This window comes from Microcaecilia unicolor, chromosome 1 (genome assembly GCF_901765095.1).
Source record: "Microcaecilia unicolor chromosome 1, aMicUni1.1, whole genome shotgun sequence".
Classification (NCBI taxonomy): Eukaryota; Metazoa; Chordata; class Amphibia; order Gymnophiona; family Siphonopidae; genus Microcaecilia; species Microcaecilia unicolor.
The window spans coordinates 117,217,797-117,236,424 of NC_044031.1; the positions used below are offsets into that span (position 1 = coordinate 117,217,797).

General features: G+C 41.1%; 1 protein-coding gene across 1 annotated transcript in view; it reads right to left on the reverse strand.

Moving 5' to 3' along the window:
• Positions 1–18,628, reverse strand: part of SLC39A12 (solute carrier family 39 member 12) — a 96,738-nt gene that overhangs the window by 42,612 nt on the left and 35,498 nt on the right. The window contains exons 4-8 of the mRNA XM_030202167.1: positions 15,718–15,920; positions 11,190–11,358; positions 9,318–9,490; positions 8,201–8,353; positions 4,882–4,989 (exon numbers count right to left, since the gene is read on the reverse strand). Coding sequence (XP_030058027.1) covers positions 4,882–4,989; positions 8,201–8,353; positions 9,318–9,490; positions 11,190–11,358; positions 15,718–15,920 — 806 coding nt within the window. The remainder of the gene's footprint in view (positions 1–4,881; positions 4,990–8,200; positions 8,354–9,317; positions 9,491–11,189; positions 11,359–15,717; positions 15,921–18,628) is intronic.

Here is an 18,628-nt window from a genome sequence, read left to right on the forward strand (position 1 = left end):
TTCAAACGGGATCTAAATGAAATCACCAACGAGATCAACCAAAGCCTCCAAATCATGCACTCCTGGGTGGATGCATTTCAGCTGAAACTCAATGCAGAGAAAACACAATGTCTCGTACTCACCTCACAACACAACAAAAACAACTACTCCACAATAACCACACCATACTGTTCTCTCCCCATTGCACAAAATCTAATAATTCTTGGAGTTACCATCGACCAAAACCTCACACTCGATACTCACGTGAAGAGCACAACGAAAAAGATGTTCCACGCCATGTGGAAACTCAAAAGAGTAAAACCTTTCTTCCCGAGATATATCTTCCGTACCTTGGTACAGTCAATGGTAATAAGTCATCTGGACTACTGTAATGCACTGTACGCTGGCTGCAAAGAACAGACTATCAAAAAACTCCAAACAGCCCAGAATACCACCACCAGACTCATATTTGGAAAAACCAAATATGAAAGTGCAAAACTCCTAAGAGAGAAACTTCACTGGCTCACACTCAAAGAACGAGTTGCGTTCAACATCTGCACGATTGTACACAAAATCATTCACGCAGATGCCCCAATCTACATGCTAAACCTTGTGGACTTGCCTCCCAGAAACGCCATAAGATCATCCCGCAAATTTCTCAATCTGCACTTCCCCAGCTGTAAAGGATTAAAATACAAGCTGATACACGCCACCACCTTCTCTTACATGAGCATGCAATTGTGGAATGCAATACCCACAGCCCTGAAAGCTATTGATGAAATAACTAACTTCCGCAAATCTCTGAAGACACATCTATTCAACAAGGCCTACAAAGAGAACCCATAGCCTTACAAAACTACCTCACCAACTCACCCGATTATTACAGTCCACCTTATATCTTGCCTAACACCTTCCTTCTCTCCTCCCTCACCTAATCTTTGTACATTACTAATTGTATCTGATATCATGGAATGATTATGTCATAACCAAACTCTGTAAGCCACATTGAGCCTGCAAATAGGTGGGGAAAATGGTGGGATACAAATGCAATAAATAAATAAATAAATTAGTTTGTTATAGCTCATTTCCAGGGATAGGAAATTGCTTTTCCAAGTCTGCTCAGCTACTAATTTTTTACAGACTTTTCATCCAGAAATCTTTTGAACCCTGCTATGTTAGCTGCCTTGACCACCTTTTCTGGTGATTCCATAGCTCAATTATGTTTTGTATAAAAAAAAATACTTTCTACAACTTGTTTTTAATCTAGTTGTTAGTTTCAAGCACTATCCTTTTGCTTTAGCATTCTTTAAAAGATAAAGCAACCAGCCTCATATAACCATTCCATCCAGCTCTTGATTTTATAAATTTCTATTCTATCCCTTATCGTTTTTTAGCTTGGGAAAAAGATGAGCCCTAATCATTTTAGCCTTTATCCATATGGAAGGGTTTCCATTCCATTTATCATTATGGTTGTCCTTCTCTAAACCTTTACTAGTTCTGTTATACTTTTTTTGAGATACAGGTATCAGAATTGCACACAATACACAAGGTTCCATTGCATTATGGACCAATATGAAGGCATAATGATACTCTGTTTTGTTCTAATTCCTTTTCAAATATTCCCTATCATTCTTTTATTTTTATTTATTGAATTTATAACGAGTACAATGAAACATTATACAAATAAAAAGAGATGGAATTAGAGGAAGAAATATAAGTAAACAAAAAAATATAAATTAGGAAAACGCCAAAGCACTTATATCCACCAAAGTTAGGCCAAAATAAGGAAAGGAGAGGAGCTAGAAAAAAAGAGAGTTAAATAACAGGAAATTGATAATCACGTGGTTGCTCTGATTATACAATACTCCAGTGGCGTAGCCAGAAGTCAATTTTTGGGTGGGCCAACAGGTTGGATGGGTGGGCACTAGACAGTGGTGTGCTGGTAAATGTTTAACAACAGGCTCTCTCCCCGGTCCACCTCTGCACCCCCCCCCCCCCTGTGCACCTCCCCTCAAAATTGCAGAACTGGCTATAGCTGGGGAGAGAGCCTGGGGGGGGGGGGGGGGAGGCAATGCATTACTCTCTCCAGGAAAAAAAAATTAAATGATCCCAGGTTCCAATCTAATTCATGTTTATTGTGGGATAAAATGCCATAAATAAGTAAATAAATATAAACTTTTAATGTTGAGCACCTGATTCTCAAAGTGGACATATTCCAAACACTAAAATGAAAATAAATTGATTTTTTTTCTACCTTTGTTGTCTGGTGACTGTTTTTCTAATCATGCTGGCCCAGTATCCGATTCTGCTGCTATCTGTCCTCTTAACTCCGTTTCCAGGGCTTCCTTTCCATTTATTTCTTTACTTTCCGCCTTTCTTCTTCATTTCTTGCCCTACATCCTTAAGTAAATGCTGGGTCCTCTGCAGACGACTGTCCAGTGGATCCAGCTTCTGCCTATTTTCTTCATCTATGTGCAGTTTTTCCTCCTCTCTTCCTTTTCCCTCATCTCTTCTATTCGCCTTCCTCCCTCTTCCATCCCCTCCATCCATGTCCAGCATTTCTTCTCTCTCCCTTCCCTCTCCTCCATCCATGTCCAGCAACCCTCCTCTCCTCTGCCCTTCCCTCCATCCATCCATGCCAGCAACCCTCCTCTCCCCTGCCCTTCCGTCCATCCATCCATGTCCAGCAACCCTCCTCTCCCCTGCCCTCCATCCACCCATGTCCAGTAACCTTCCTATCTCCTCTTTCCTCCCCTTCATCCATCCATGCCAGCAACGCTCCTCTCCCCTGCCCTTCCGTCCATCCATCCATGTCCAGCAACCCTCCTTTCCCCTGCCCTCCATCCACCCATGTCCAGCAACTCTCCTCTTCCCTCCATCCATCCATACCCAACAATTCTCATCTCTGCCCTGCCCCTATCCATTCATACCCAGCAATTCTGTTCTTGCCCCTGCCCCCCTCTATCTATCCATACCCAGCAATTCTATTTTCTCCCCTGTCCCCTCCCTCCAGCCATCAGCGATTCTCCTCTCTCCCCTGCAATTCCCTCTGGGCTCCATCCTTCCCTCCCATTCAATTCCACCTGCCCGCCCTCTTCTCCCTCCCAAAATTTACAGTGGGAGCAGGCTGAGCTCCTGCATCTGCCTCCCTCTCCCAGACACTGCCTACCGCCGCCATGATCACAGGATCTACCTCCCTCTGTCTCTCAGCACTCATCAGCAGCAGCGCCGGTAGCGAATCATACACGCTGCCTTCTTCTAACCCGGAAGCATCTTCTCTGCCGCGTTCCGCCCCCATTATCAGAACTTCCTGTTTCTGCTGGGGCTGGACGCGGCAGAGAAGACGCTTCTGGGTTAGAAGAAAGCAGCGTGTATGATTCACTACCGGCGCTGCTGCTGCTGAGTGGCAGTGCTGAGAGACGGAGGGAGGTAGATCCTGCGATCATGGCGGCGGTAAGCAGCGTCTGGGAGAGGGAGGCAGATGCAGGAACGGAGCTCAGCCTGCTCCTTCCGCTCCGCTGCCTCCACTGCTGGGTGGGCCTGAACCCAAACTGGGTGGGCCTAGGCCCACCCGTGGCTACGCCCCTGCAATACTCAATTATGCAGTTGAAATAGAAAGAGTTTTCTTGCATTCAAGAAGATCCTTAATTGTTCAGGAAGAAAAAAAGATACATAGCTAGAACCAGAATAGTGAATATAATATTTGCATGGATAATGCAATAAAAGTGAGGCTCCTAGATCTCTACTTTCTTGTCTCATCACTAAGAAGGTCGTACACCTTTCCTGGGTGATTTTTGTAGCATCAGGATTGATCCACACTCTCAGGCCCAAGCATAACACTTGAGAGTTTCTAAAGTATAAGGGGGCCTTTTACAAAGGTGCGCTAGCGTTTTTAGCAAGCGCTAAAAATAAGCACACACTAAACATTAGAGATGCCCATATATTTCTGTGGATGTCTCGAGCATTTAGCATGCGCTAATCATTAGTGCGCACTAAAAATGCTAGTACATCTCTGTAAAAGGACCCCTAAAGGCATAATCTTATTCAAATTCTGTTCAATAACAAATGAAATCAAAAACATTCTTTCAGATTCTCACATTGTCCTACTCTCCAAAATATTGAATACATTTGCCAAACCAAGTCCTTCATGAGATCTCATTTGAATATTCTCATTCAGGGCCCCTTTTACAAAGCGGCAGTAAGCCCAATGCAGGCTTACCACTTGCTAAAAAGGAAGTACCACCAGGCTACCGCAGCAGCCCAGCAGTAGTTTCTACCCTCAGTGCACATCATATCCGGCGCTACAATAATAGTTCTGCCATCTGCACACGCTAAAGCGTACAGATCTTACTTTTTTGGAGGGCATGTGTCAGGGGCAGAGAATGGGCATGGATGCACTCATCAGATAGTGCAGTGCACTAACTCATTAGCACATCCATAATGCAGGAACCCTTAGCGCCTCCTAAAAAGGAAGCGGAAATTGTTCCCACATTAAGGGGGGTCTTTTCCAAAGGTGTGTTAGCATTTTTAGTGCTCACTAATGGTTAGCCTGTGCTAAATGCTAGAGAAGTTTAGGGCATACTTATTTTTAGCGTGCACTAAAAACACTAGTGTGCCTTTGTAAAAGGACCCATCACTTTTTTAAATGGCTGCTGCATGGCCAAATATTCAAGTAATAGAAAACAGCCCTTTTTGATGACTGCACTAGAAATGGGCTTAGCATGTGGGAAAGGCCCGCATAAATACACAATAAGTCTATTTCTTACCACAGCTCAGTAAAAAGGCCCCTTATTTAGTAAATTAAAATGTCTAGAATGAGGTAGACAATTATTTCTGTAAGAATCTGCAGTGTTATAAAAGAAGCAAAGTATATTATCAAGGCAATATAGATTTGTGGCATACCAACTGTATGGTTGAAATGGATTTGTTTCTTCCTGACTGTTCACACAAAACAGATTCCATTGGAGGGTCATGTGAATGCCCCACATGTCCATTAACTGAAGAGAGGCTCTGTTAGATAAAACATATTCTACACTTAAATCTGTTATATTGCCCAGTTTCCACAACAGAAGTTTCTCTTCAGTGAGAACTACATTTTCAAAAGGTAGCAAAACAAATGCCCAAGCACTTGGTCAAGTTGTCCACATCTGTAGTTTGAGCCTTCACCTGGCAAATAATGGCAGATATTCAGAGTCTGCTGAACATTAACTTTTATGAAAGGGCTGGTGAATGTCCATGTTTGCGGAGCTGGCTAACGTATTCAGCACTTACCCGGGGTGTGGGGGGGGGGGGGGGATAGGGAAGGACAGACTAACACCCAGGCCTTTTAAGATGAAGCTCTGGAGCATCAGGCTGCATCTTAGTGCCTGATGCTCCTGGGCAGTATGATTAGCACAAGCTGTGTTATTTGTACAGGGGGAAATTCAATAAGTGGCAGCGAAAGGCGCCAGGATGATCCGCGCTAAACTAGTATTCTGTAAAGGGCACTCTGTGCAGAAGGATCATTTCAGAATACTAGCTTATTGTGCTTTTTATTCTTAACTTTGGGTATGAGTATATATGCCTGCCAAAGGCTAGTGTAAATGCTTGCACCCAACTGATGGCAGGCGCACAAATACAGCTATTCTATAACATTGCGCCTAATTTCTGGGAATAACCCTGACTTTCCCATGACTCTCCCATGGCCACACCCCCTTTGTAGTTGCGAACTATGAAATTTAGGCATGCATGCTATAGATAGGGCATGGGGCAGAAGATATGAGGGCTTGTGAACTCCAATAATTGATTGATATCACCTACTTAGCTAATTAGTTTGTGCATGGATCTAGGATTCATGACCAACACTGCATGCCCAACTTTTGAGTGACCTATCCAGAATCCAGAAGATATTGCAGGAGTGAATAACCTGCAGTACTGAGGTACCGTGGCTTAGTCACTCCTGCAGGAAATTAAAGTGTGACAGAAGGCCAACTTTTACCTTACCTTAATAAGTGCCATTAGTGCATGCTGAACTGATCTAACATGCGTTAACCTCTGAATTAACATGCATTAAGTCAATCAGAGGATCTTTTACTAAAGATTAGCACATGTTATCTGCAACAGGGCACATCAAAAAAAAGGGTCCTGTGGCAGCTAATATTCGCTAATCTTTACTAAAAGACCCATTAGTGTGCTTTAAAATGCTATAGCGTCTATGTTGTAAACATTTCTATTAAAATGAATGTGTGAAATAAACCAAAAACACCCTAAACTAGGGACATTGTTGAAAATGAAAATGAACCAAATATTTTTGTGCCTGTATACATCCCTAGTACCTGAGCTAAGATGATAGAGTAGCAATTTGCTCTGGAATAAGTAGCTTGCCACAGACTTTAGCTACCTATTCAGGATTAGAAAAGGTACAGAGAAGGGCAACAAAAATGATAAAGGGGGTGGGACGACTTCCCTATGAGGAAAGGCTGAAGCTGCTAAGGCTCTTCAGCTTGGAGAAAAAATGGCTGAGGGGAGATATGATAGAGGTCTATAAAATAATGAGTGGAGTGGAATGGGTAGACGTAAATTGTTTGTTTACTCTTTCCAAAAATACTAGGACTAGGGGCATGCGATGAAGCTATAAAGTAGTAAATTTAATATGAATCGGAGAACATTTTTCATCACTCAACATGTAATTAAACTCTGGAATTCGTTGCTAGAGAGTGTGGTAAAGGTGGTTAGATTAGCAAGGTTTAAAAAAGGTCTGCACAGCTTCCAAAAGCAAAAGTTCATAGACCATTATTAAATTGACTTGGGGAAAATCCACTACTATTTTTGGGAAAAGCAGCATAAAATATTTTGAACTTTTTCAGGATCTTGCCAGGTATTTGTAACCTAGATTGGCCACTGTTGGAAACAGGATGCTGGGCTTGATGGACCTTTGCTCTGTCCCAATGTGGCAATACTTATGTACTTATATACTTTTGCTTTACCTTATAAAATACCTATATTTTTCATATACTATACACAGTGGGGTAGCTTAACAAAAGCGAGCACTAAAATATAGACGCTGGAATGTTGCAAGTTAAAAGTGAAATGTACAACAGCAGTTTCACAAAGAACTAGCATAAATCTACATCTAAACGTAGGTGTGAGCACTTACAGTATGTCAAAGTGTTGGCAGTTAGGGCATGTAACTCCTAGTATTCGATAACCTGTGCATTTAACTCCTAGGCATGCCCCTAACTCACCCATTCCCTCTAGAAGTTGCATGCAGTAGAATTTGCATGTGCAACTTATAGAATAGCAACTAAGGGCAGTTGGGCACAATTGCTAATTAGCACCAATTAGCACCAAGTTAAGTCAATTAGCTGTTATTTCCAATTAACACCCAATTATCAAATTAAGTTGAACATGCAACTGATATTATTCTATAAAATGCAGTGCAAATTTGTATGATAACCATAAATTTGGGCATACTAGCTTATAGAATCAGGGTGAGAACATGAGAACACAAGAAAAGCCATACTGGGTCAGACCAATGGTCAATCTAGCCCAGTATCCTGCTTCCATTGGCTACAAGTACCTTCCAACAGTCACAAGTCCCTGTAAGAAACCCAAATAGCAGCAACATTCCATGCTACCAAACTTAGGGCAAGCAGTGGCTTCCACTATGTCTATCTCAATAGTTGACTATGGATTTTTCCTCCAGGAACTTGTCCAAACCTTTTTTAAACCCAGATACACTAACTGCTGTTATCACATCCTCTGGCAGCGAGTTCTAGATCTTAACTATTCTTTGAGTGAAAAAATATTTCCTCCTATTTGTTTAAAAAGTATTTCCATATAGTTTCATCGAGTATCCCCTGGTCTTCATACTTTTTGAAAGAGTGAAAAATCAATTCACTTCTACATCACTCAGGATTTTATAGACCTCATTCACATCCCCCTCAGTCATCTCTTTTCCAAGCTGAAGAGACCTAATCTCTTTACCCTTTCCTCATATGGGAGGAGTTCCATCCCCCTTTATCATGTAGGCCACTCTTCTTTGAATCTTTTCTTAATTCTGCTATATCTTTTTTGAGATACAGCGACCAGAATTGAACACAATACTCAAGGTGAGGTTGCACCATGGAGTGATACAGAGGCATTATAATATTCTTGGTCTTATTTTGCATCCCTTGCCTAATAACTTCTAGCATCCGTTTTATGTAATGTAAAATAGAACAAACTGAAAAAGGAATTTTACCTGCCCATCTGATGATAATAGAAGCAAATAGAGTTTTTCTAGAAGAAAAAATAGATACATTCCTCCAATTAATGCCAGCAGTTTCCAAATGTATTCATTATCTTTGTAGGGGTGCTCATCGTTTTCCTCAGTGTGATCATGCAAGTCAAGTATCTAAAATAAAAATACAAGAGAAGCATGCAAGCCATAAGGGCTCAATTAAATATAGAAACATTCATGGAAAATGATGCCTAGGTGAAATATTGGCATTATATACCGAATCTGGGAGATAGCATGTAAATGCAAGAGAGCATATTCATCGGCAGGATCATGAGTGAGGAATGGGTGAGACTCCCACTTATGCAGTTATGCCAGGTGTATGGCTGGTGCAACTGCAGGCACATATGTGTTAGGTGACTGATACCAGGTTACCCTAGGTTTCCAAAATGGAATCTGGGCACCCACATGCCAATACAGAATAGGGTCCTAATGAGTACCCTCAGGGCACTTAAATGCGGTAATTTCATTTTTGGCATGCGGCCAATACGTGCTGCTGAAAAATCATTTTTATTTTCTGCCGTGCGTATCGGATGCGCACCAAGTGGCATTTAGCCTGTGTAGGCCATTACCACCCGGTTACCACATGAGACTTTACCGCTAGGTCAATGGCTGGTGGTTAAGTTCTCAGACCCAAAATGGAGGCAAGGCAATTTTCATTTTTTTGCACGTCCATTTTTGTCAAAACTTTTTATAAAAAGGTCTTTTTTACAGGTGCGCTGAAAAATGATTCTGCGCACGCCCAAAATCTGCGCCTACACTACCGCAGGCAATTTTTCAGTGCACCTTAGTAAAAGAACCCCTATGCTAGTATTCTGTAAAGGGTGCTCTGTACCTCCTATACTTTATAATATTCTTAAGTCCCATCCACGCCTTTGCTCAGGCTCCCCTACATTTATACCCCCCTTGCAAATATTTGCTATGTAAGATATGCATGTATTTACAGAATAGCACATAGGTAAAGATTTGTCATACACTAATATTTCTAACATTAATTCACACGTAATTGCCCATTTTATAGAATTTCCTTATCATAATATATTCTAACATTTAAAACAGGAACTATGGATTTGTTGATTACCTGAGGAATGAAATGTAAGAGGGCATCACCAGAGAGTGTCCCAACTGCCAGTCCTACAAACAACTGTAAAATGAGCTGGTAGGTCTCTTTGTAAGAAACAAACAGAATGAGGGTGACACCGAACATAGAGCCTACTGTAAGTAGTAACACAGCAATTATGCTGTAGCCATATTCTGAAAACAAAATAAATACATTTTTTTTAAAATATACAATGAAGCTTTGTATGGTTGAGAGCAAATACATTCCATCAGTACCAGACTCAATACCAAGTACTGATAAACCATTAGACCAAATATATCTGTAAAGTGCATAAATACACCATCAGCATATGAACAGGACTAACTTCCTGCACTAATCATTTTTTGAGAACCGAGTTAAACAAGCATATTCTTTTTGCTTTGCTTGCTATTTTATTTTTATGTACAAAAGTTCATTTTACCTGTATGCATACTGGTTACATGGGGGTCATTTTACTAGGCTGAGGTAGAAATTTGCCTTAGCGTGCCCTTATGTGGCTTTTTCCTGCACGCTCAGGCAATTTGTTCTGCAGCAGTAAAATGGCTGTTTTTCAAATATTTTTTTATATTAATGGCCATTCACTAATGTCACTATTAGAGCGCCATTAAAAACAATTACAATGTAGCACTTACCACCACCCATTTTGAAGGCAGTAAGGACTGATGCGGTAATCCTACACTAATTGGTTAAGGCTCCTTTTACCAAGCTGCGGTAAAAAGGGCCCTGCAGTAGCAGCGAGGGCCATTTTTGTCATGTGCCAGGGCCCTTTTTACTGCAGCTGTTAAAAAATCCCTAAAACTGACATGGCCATGCGGTAAGATTATTCTTACCTCATGGCCATGCGGGGGGAGCACTTACCGCCATCCACTGAGGTGGTGGTAAAGGCTCCCATGGTAACCCAGCGGGTTAGCGCCATATTAGAAAATACAGAATTATTTTCTGTAGTGTTAGAAATGGCACACGTTCGAGGCAGAACTACCATCATTGGCCGCGTTGGACCAGCGGCAACCCTTTAGTAAAAGAGCCCCTTAGTGCACAGTAAATTGATTAGCACAGACACACCCACTCTCTACCCTCAACCAAAGAATAAAAAAATCTTTTTTAATGCACAGGTAGTGTGTGCCAATTTAGAACTTACTACGGGATGCCTGTGCACTTCCTGAGGTAAGCCATTTTAAGAAGCTACGGTAAGCACGTTCTAGTGAATGATTTATCTTAATCATGTTTACTGTGTCATATAAGACAGAGGGTCATTTTCATTAAACATTACATAAGAAGATCAGGTCGAGATACTTATATTACAAGAAGTCATTTTGTGACAGCAATTAAATTATTGAGGTACAGACAGAAGGTTCAGTTAGTAAAAGGACCCCTAAGTCTGTTATGAAAAATAGTGCAAATGGAATTTTCCAAAAAACATAAGCATTTATATACGACAGAAACTCCTAAGCAATCAAATCGTGAAAAGGCACATTCAGACAGTCTTAGTGGCTATTACAGCACCCAGCCCCTAAATCTAATCATGATGTCCCAGAAACGCTCTTCCTAAAAAAAAATACTAGTTGTCCAAAAATATACACAACAAAATCAATTATCCAAAAGTTTGTTAAAAAAAGCTGAGCTCAAAATGTCAAAATTTTAGCTGGCAAATCTGGCCTCTCTTTCAAAGCCTAGAGATGAAGGATAGGAAGATCCTATAATTCTATTCAGCCAGCAGTCATTAGCAGCTGGGCACTGTGGCAGAAAGTACAGGAATCTTTAACTGATAGACAAATATTCCATATACATAGATTTGTCGCTTTTCTCCTTAATTACCACAATTCAACCCCACAAGACCAACATACTTTAACTTACTTTCTAGCACTGTCGGTTGGCGATTCTTATGCTGGTGTCTGGTGGATTGACAAGAGCAGCTTAATATTTGCTGAATGATTGCAGGGCTCATTTGTATGAAGTGTTCTCTAGAAATGGAAGAGCTGTTTTGTAAAAATATCTTCATAAGTTCATTGGCAGAGAAGCAAATCTGTGTGGGAAAAATATGTTTTAACTACATATGTAGAGGTAAGATATTTATATAAAATTGTGTAAATACTCAGTGGTAATGCACATTTACAAGGCAATTCTACAAATTGGCACCTCCAATTAAATGTGCCAATGCTGAGTGTGACCATTTTCCATTTATAAAATACTAGCATATCATCATGAGTGCATCTACATTTAGGTGTAACCATTTACACATTGTCAATGTGCCAAAATGCCATTTATAAAATACTAGTGGATTGGCATGAGTGCATCTACGTTTTTAGGTGTGACCAAAATGCCATTATAAAATACTAGCGTATCGGCATGAAAACATCTACATCTAGGTGTGACCATTTACACATTATCAATGCGCCAAAATTCCACTATAAAATACTAACGAATTGGTGTAAGCACATCTACATCTGAGTGTGTCCATTTACACATTGTCAATGCACTAAAATGCCATTATAGAATACTAGCATATTGGCATGAGTGCATCTACTTCTAGGTGATACCATTTACACATTGTCAATGTGCCAAATGTTGTTATAGAACATCTATGTTTAGGTGTGACCATTTATACATTGTCAATGAGCTACAATGCCATTATAAAATACTAACATATCGGCATGAGCACATCTACATTTAGGGTTGACCATTTACACATTGTCAACATGCCAAAATGTCATTAGAGAATACTAGCGTATCAGCATAAGCGTATCTACATCTAGGTATGACCGTTTACACATTGTCAATGTGCTAAAATGCCATTATAAAATACTAGTGTATTGGCATGAGTGCATCTACATCTAGGTGTGACCATTTACACATTGTCAATGTGCCAAAATATTAGCATATCGGTGTGAGCATTTCTACATCTAGGTGTGACCATTTACACACTATCAATGCGACAAAATGCCTACATATTGTCAATGCACCAAAATTCCATTCTAGAATACTAGCATATCGGCGTGAGCACATCTACATTTAGGTGTGAACATTTACACATTGTCAATGTGCCAAAATGTCATTAGAGAATACTAGCGTATCAGCATAAGCGTATCTACATCTAGGTATGACCGTTTACACATTGTCAATGTGCTAAAATGCCATTATAAAATACTAGTGTATTGGCATGAGTGCATCTACATCTAGGTGTGACCATTTACACACTATCAATGCGACAAAATGCCTACATATTGTCAATGCACCAAAATTCCATTCTAGAATACTAGCATATCGGCATGAGCGCATCTACATTTAGGTGTGAACATTTACACATTGTCATTGGCAGGTATAAATGGGTGCACTTACATGTGCCGTGATATGAATAATCGATAGTATTCTATAAGTTATGCATGCACACGTTGTGCGTGCACTTGGAGAGATGCCCAAGGCCTGCCTATATATATGCATCCCTGCAGCTATATGCTATAACAGGTGCTAATTAAAAGAATAGCATTTATCCTCCAATTCTATAATGCTGTGCACTCATCTTTGGGGTCCTTTTACTAAGCTGTGGTAAAAGTAGTCTTAGTATGCCCTTATGCAGGTTTTCCCCATGAGCCATCAATGGCCATATACTAATGTCATACACACAAAAAAATGTTGAGGAAGAAAACCCAGCAACTAAATGTCGCAAACAAAAACAAAAAAGATTCTCTTATATAATAACAGTGGGCAGTATAAAGAAAATAAGGAGGAAAAAAGCCTCAAGAAGCTCCTGACTAGAAACAGCAGGAGTAGGACTGCTTCATCATTGGCAAAAAAAAAACCTCCATAAAAAGTAACAGCATATAGAGAATAACAGCCTCTTCAAAAGTGTTTTCAATAGCACGATAGCAGATCATAATCAATTATCTATACTTAGTTAGCTCTATAGTCTTTTCTTTTTCTCAGAGAATGGACCATGACCAATTGTGGCCAGCGTTTCGTCTAGCTGCATCAGGGTTTAGCAGCCAAAAATTTTAAACTCCGTTCTTCACTGGATGGAGTGTTCTGCCTCATGGGTCTTGCTTGTGGAATATGGAGCATATATAACAATGCTACCCTGGAGGTTTTGGATTTCAACTTCTACCGAAGAGCTTAAACTTGGCTTCCAGAACTTCTCACCCACATTTTCCTATGCCATTGGTACACCCATGAACCAAGAGAGATGGCTCCTCCCCAGCACTTGGTTTCTTTATACTGCCCACTGATATTCTATTAAGAGAATCTTTTTTTTTTGTTCATATACTAATGTTGTCATTAGCTTATGGCCATTTAAAAAGACTTACCACATCAGTACTTAAGACAACCTTTTGTAGGCGTTAATCCTATGCTAATCAGTTAGCACATGGTAATGTAGCTGCACTAACAGATTAGCACAGAAATGTCCATTCTTCGCTCCCAGGCACACCTCTTCTACACAAAAATTAATTTGTTTGCGCGTGGTTAACATGCGCAAATTTCAAAGTTACCAAAAAGGTTCCTGAGCAGATCCTGCAGCTTAGTAAAAGGACCCTTTTGTGGTTAGTACATAAAGTTGTACATGCAATTTATAGAATAGGGTCAGTTATATGTGTACCTTAGTAAGCTAATGAGCTGCAAGTTGGCATTAATAACAAATTATTGACTATAATTTGTGTTAATTGGCACTAATTAGCAGTAATTAGAAGTTAAGCTTTTAACTGCCCCTGGTCAGTATTCTATAAACTGAATGCAAATAATACCAGAACATGCAACTGCAAGGGAGCCTGGGATGGACATAGGCAGGTCAGTGGTGTGTCTTGCAGTTGTACCTGCGAATCATAGAATACCTGCATTTATACGACTAACTGGCTACAGTTAGGCATGTGCATTTACACTAGCCATCAGACTAACACAATGGCGTAAAGTTAGGTGCACAAATGCACACGTATCCTAGCATTCTGTAATGACAATTGTACAGACATTGCCATTATAGAATCTACGCTCAGGGCACAGGATCCCGGCACCCAACTTTAGGCAACCTTTTGAGAATTTTCTCCTTAGTGCACTTTCATACAATTATTGGGGCCTATAATGCACTTAAGTGGCTTGTACATCTAGGCACCAATTTATAGAATTACATCCATCAGTACTGGTGCTGAATATGCATGCATCCATATTTCTCCATTCTTGAAAGCTGTTAGCTCTAATAGACTCTTTTATCTCACCTTTTAATTATGCCAGCTATCATTTGACTTTCCTTCCCCCTTTATTAATGTATGAAATAAATCTGGTGTGGACTTCCAAAACTATATTTTTAAACATTATCCATGCCCGATTTAAACTCAACTTTTCCAGCAACTCCTTTTAGCTTTTTTTTAAATCCTTTTTTCTCATTTTACCGTGCTTCCCTTTTTAAATTTAAATGCTGATGCAGTTGATTTCCTTAGTATTTTCACTCTGTTATTTATTTTATTTTTATTTATTAGTTATTAACTCAGATTATGATCACTTTTGCCAAGTTTCTTCAACACCATTACTTCTTGCATCCCTCTCTTTTAAGTTTCTGAACCAGTTGGTCCATTTAGCACAGGGACACTTTCCTGACTTTTTCACCTGTGGAGGACTATCCTAGAGGTTAGAATACTGGGCTGACAACCAGAGAAGTCTGGTTCAAATCCTGCAAGCTGCTCCTTGTGATCATGGACAAGTCACTTAACTCTCCATTGCCACAGCTGCAAAATTTGATTATAAGCCCTCTAGGGACAGGGATATACCTACCATACCTGAATGTAACTCGGCTTGAGCTATTACTTTAAAATGTGTGAGCTAAAGCCAAATAATTATTTTCAATATGAATACAGAAGTGATGGTAAACCCTTTTTGCGCTCAGATGTCATTTATAATTATTAAGTAAATGGAGTCCAGCATACCTGAATATTCAGTTTTTAATAGCGAACAGTGTCCCTTTGAAAACAGTACAATTGCCCAAAAACGCAGCTTAAAGAACTGTAGAGTCTCTCGCACTTCTATACCATACCTTAGTTTACTTTAGTCAAAAACGTCTTCATTTTTATAGTACACATCAAAATGGTTAAAAAAACCGGAAACAGTAATAGCAACAGTTAAAAAAATAGAGGAAAAGAAAGAAGATGAGAAAGTCAATAGAGAAACAAAGTTTACAGATGAAAAATTGACAAAGGTAACAAGTGATGACAGAGAAGAAAGAAAGGAGATCAGAAAGAAAGTGCGGAAGAAGGGGAGGACTGATTCATAGTGAGCAAAGATGGAACTTTAGGATTTAGAGATCAGAATTAAACATCAGATTTCAGAAGTTCAGAGCATCCTCCCGAGTTACTGAGTCCTACTACTGTTTAAATTTAACTGCCAATAATATTAAGAGTTAATGAACCTGTTCCAAATCTGTAGTGGTCTCGCTGTGTTCATGGAACCCTTTCATGGAATCATCCTCTTTTTCTTTTGGTGGGGCAGACAAACTTTGAGGTCTAACATCAGGAATTGATGTACCTCTCTCTTTTTGTCTATGATTGTCAGTGTGTTCATTGGCTTTACAGCTTCTCCGTGCTCTCAGTTTGCCAAGGAGTTCCTCTATGTCTGGAAAAAGAAGAAATCACATAGATTTTGTCCATGAAAATAAACAAGACACAAAAAGCTTGGGCAGGTCAGGGGCGGTACAGCAGTTATGCGGGTGCCGGTGATATGCAGTGCTGGCACCCGTATGGCTATGCAGGTGAATTTGGGACAATTCAAAATTGAAGCCCCCTCCCTCCTACCCCTTGTGGCTGGCTTCGGTAAATGGCTGCTATGATCTCTAATGGCAGCCATTTACAGAGGCCAGCTGCAAGGGTCAGGAGTAAGGGGGCTTTGCTCTTTACCCTAATGCCCCCACTAGAACCACAGGAGGTGTAGGTAGTCCCTGGGGGGCCTACCTAGACCTGGGGGGGGGGGGTAGAGTGACTCACTCAGGTGGGGGGGGGAGTGTTTTGATTCTTGTGGGCTGGGTGGAGGGGTAGGAAGGAGGGAGGGCTTTTTTGGAGGCTGTAAGGGGAATCAGGGCTTTTTAACATTTAAAACATAGTTAGCTGGGGCTCGTATAACTGTCTTATGACGCCCCAGTTGAATAACAGCCAGGACCTGAATAGGCTCCAGCACCCATCCTCACCAAATTTAGCCCCTGATATTCAGTGCTGGTGTCCAAACATGGCCCATTACTGAATATTGGGGGCTAATATAGCCAGTGATGGTAAGCATTTAAAAAAACTGACTGCTGCCGGCTGAATATCAGCTAAATGGTTATTATGTCTTTGTCATCCATTATGCTTTCAACAATCATTTTTAAAGGTTGAATTAGTTGGAAACAGAATGAAGATAATCTTAGATCACTATGAGGGGCATAATCGAAAGGGACGCCCAAGTTTTCCTGGGGAAGTCCTCGCAGGATGGCTCCAGCAAAGGGGCGTCCATCTTTCGTTTCGATAATACGGTCAGGGATGCCCAAATCAGCAAATTTAGGTCGACATTAGAGATGGTCGTCCCCAGGACTTCGTCGTTTCTGATTTTTGGCGATAATGGAAAGCAAGGACGCCCATCTCAGAAACAACCAAATCCAAGCCATTTGGTCATGGGAGGAGCCAGCATTCATAGTGCACTGGTCCCCCTGACATGCCAGGACACCACTGCAGTGGACTTCACACATTGTTCCCAGATAGAAAGCTCCCTTACCTTCATCCAGATGCACTAACTGAACGGAGAAAGCCCTTCCCTTACCGATCCCTTAGCAATTCGGAAAGGAATGGGCATGCATGAAGGAAATCGTATGCAAATGAGCTGCTCGCTGTTAGCTCATTTGCACATGATTTCCTTCCTAAGGAGGGGAAGCCAGTGCAGAGCAGCCAAGCGTTATGTGTGGCTGCTCTGCGCATGCCAAAGACGGCTTCATACATGCAGACAAGCTGCGTGTATAATAGTTGCCTACAACCTTAAATAAATTGCCATCTACAACCTTAGAAAAACACAAGTCCAGGTGAAAATGTCCAAGTGCTTGTCAGGGATGTCTTTTTTTTTTTTTTTTAGTGAATGAGTGAAGGATGTCCTTTGCTTTGACTCTTTCCCTGTGATGGGCAGTTGAGGACATCCACAATGTGGATGTGGTCATCTCGTCAGTTCGGGCACCTTTTTGAGACTTGGTCGTAAGAAAAAATGGACTAAGTAAAGTTGGCCAAGTGCTCATCAGGGACACCCTTCTTTTTTTCCATTATCGCTCGAGGAAGCCCATCTGTTAGGCATGCCTCAGTCCCGCTTTTGCTACGCCTCTGACACGCCCCCAGGAACATTGGTCATCCCCGCGATGGGAAGCAGTTGTGGACGCTCAAAATCGGCTTTCGAATATGCTGATTTGGGCGACCCCGAGAGAAGGATGCCTATCTCTCGATTTGTGTCGAAAGATGGGCGCCCTTCTCTTTCGAAAATAAGTCTGCATGTTAACTTCCTGGGAATTGTCTGGATTTTTACTGGGAGGTTGGTTTTAATGTATTACAATCTCAATTAAGATTTTAGGAGCCACTTTAATAAAGTGTGTTAAGCAGTTAACATTTGAATTAGTGCACATGAACTGTTAGCACATGAGCGTGGGAACTGTTAGTACGGTGGCATGACTGCCCACCCTTCCATATGCATGTTAACTGTATGCTGTCTTAGGGGTTGGGAACAATTTCCACATTGTTTTTGCACTTACCACATGTGAATTATTGCTGTTAAAGCACAATAAGTCCATACAAGGTGACTAAGAACCTTGTTTTCTAGACCATTTCATTAATCCCAATCTAGAAAATCATAGATCGAGATCTGATCCACACAACATAATACAGCAACATAGAAGCTGACTGAAGGAAAAGACAAATTGCTATATCAAATCTGCCTGCTGTATCTCGTTCACATTGTCTATGATTTATCCCAGCCACCAGCCATAGAGCTATGACTGCCTATAGCAGGGGCGTATCTGCGTGGGGCCACAGGGGCCTGGGCTCCCGCAGATTTCACCCTGGACCCCCCTACCGCCGTCACCTACCCCCGCCGAGGTTCGCTTCCTCCTGCCTGCCGATGCCTTTTACTTCAGCTGGCGGGGGGACCCAACCCCCACCAGCCTAGCTGAGGTCTTGTTTAAATTTTCTTCCTCGTGCTGTGCTGCTGTTAAAAGCTGCATCCCTTCCCTTCCAGTTTCGGACAGAGTCTGACGTCACAACACATTGTGCATGCAGGTCATCAACGTGCTGCGACGTCAGACTTTGTCCGAAACTGGAAGG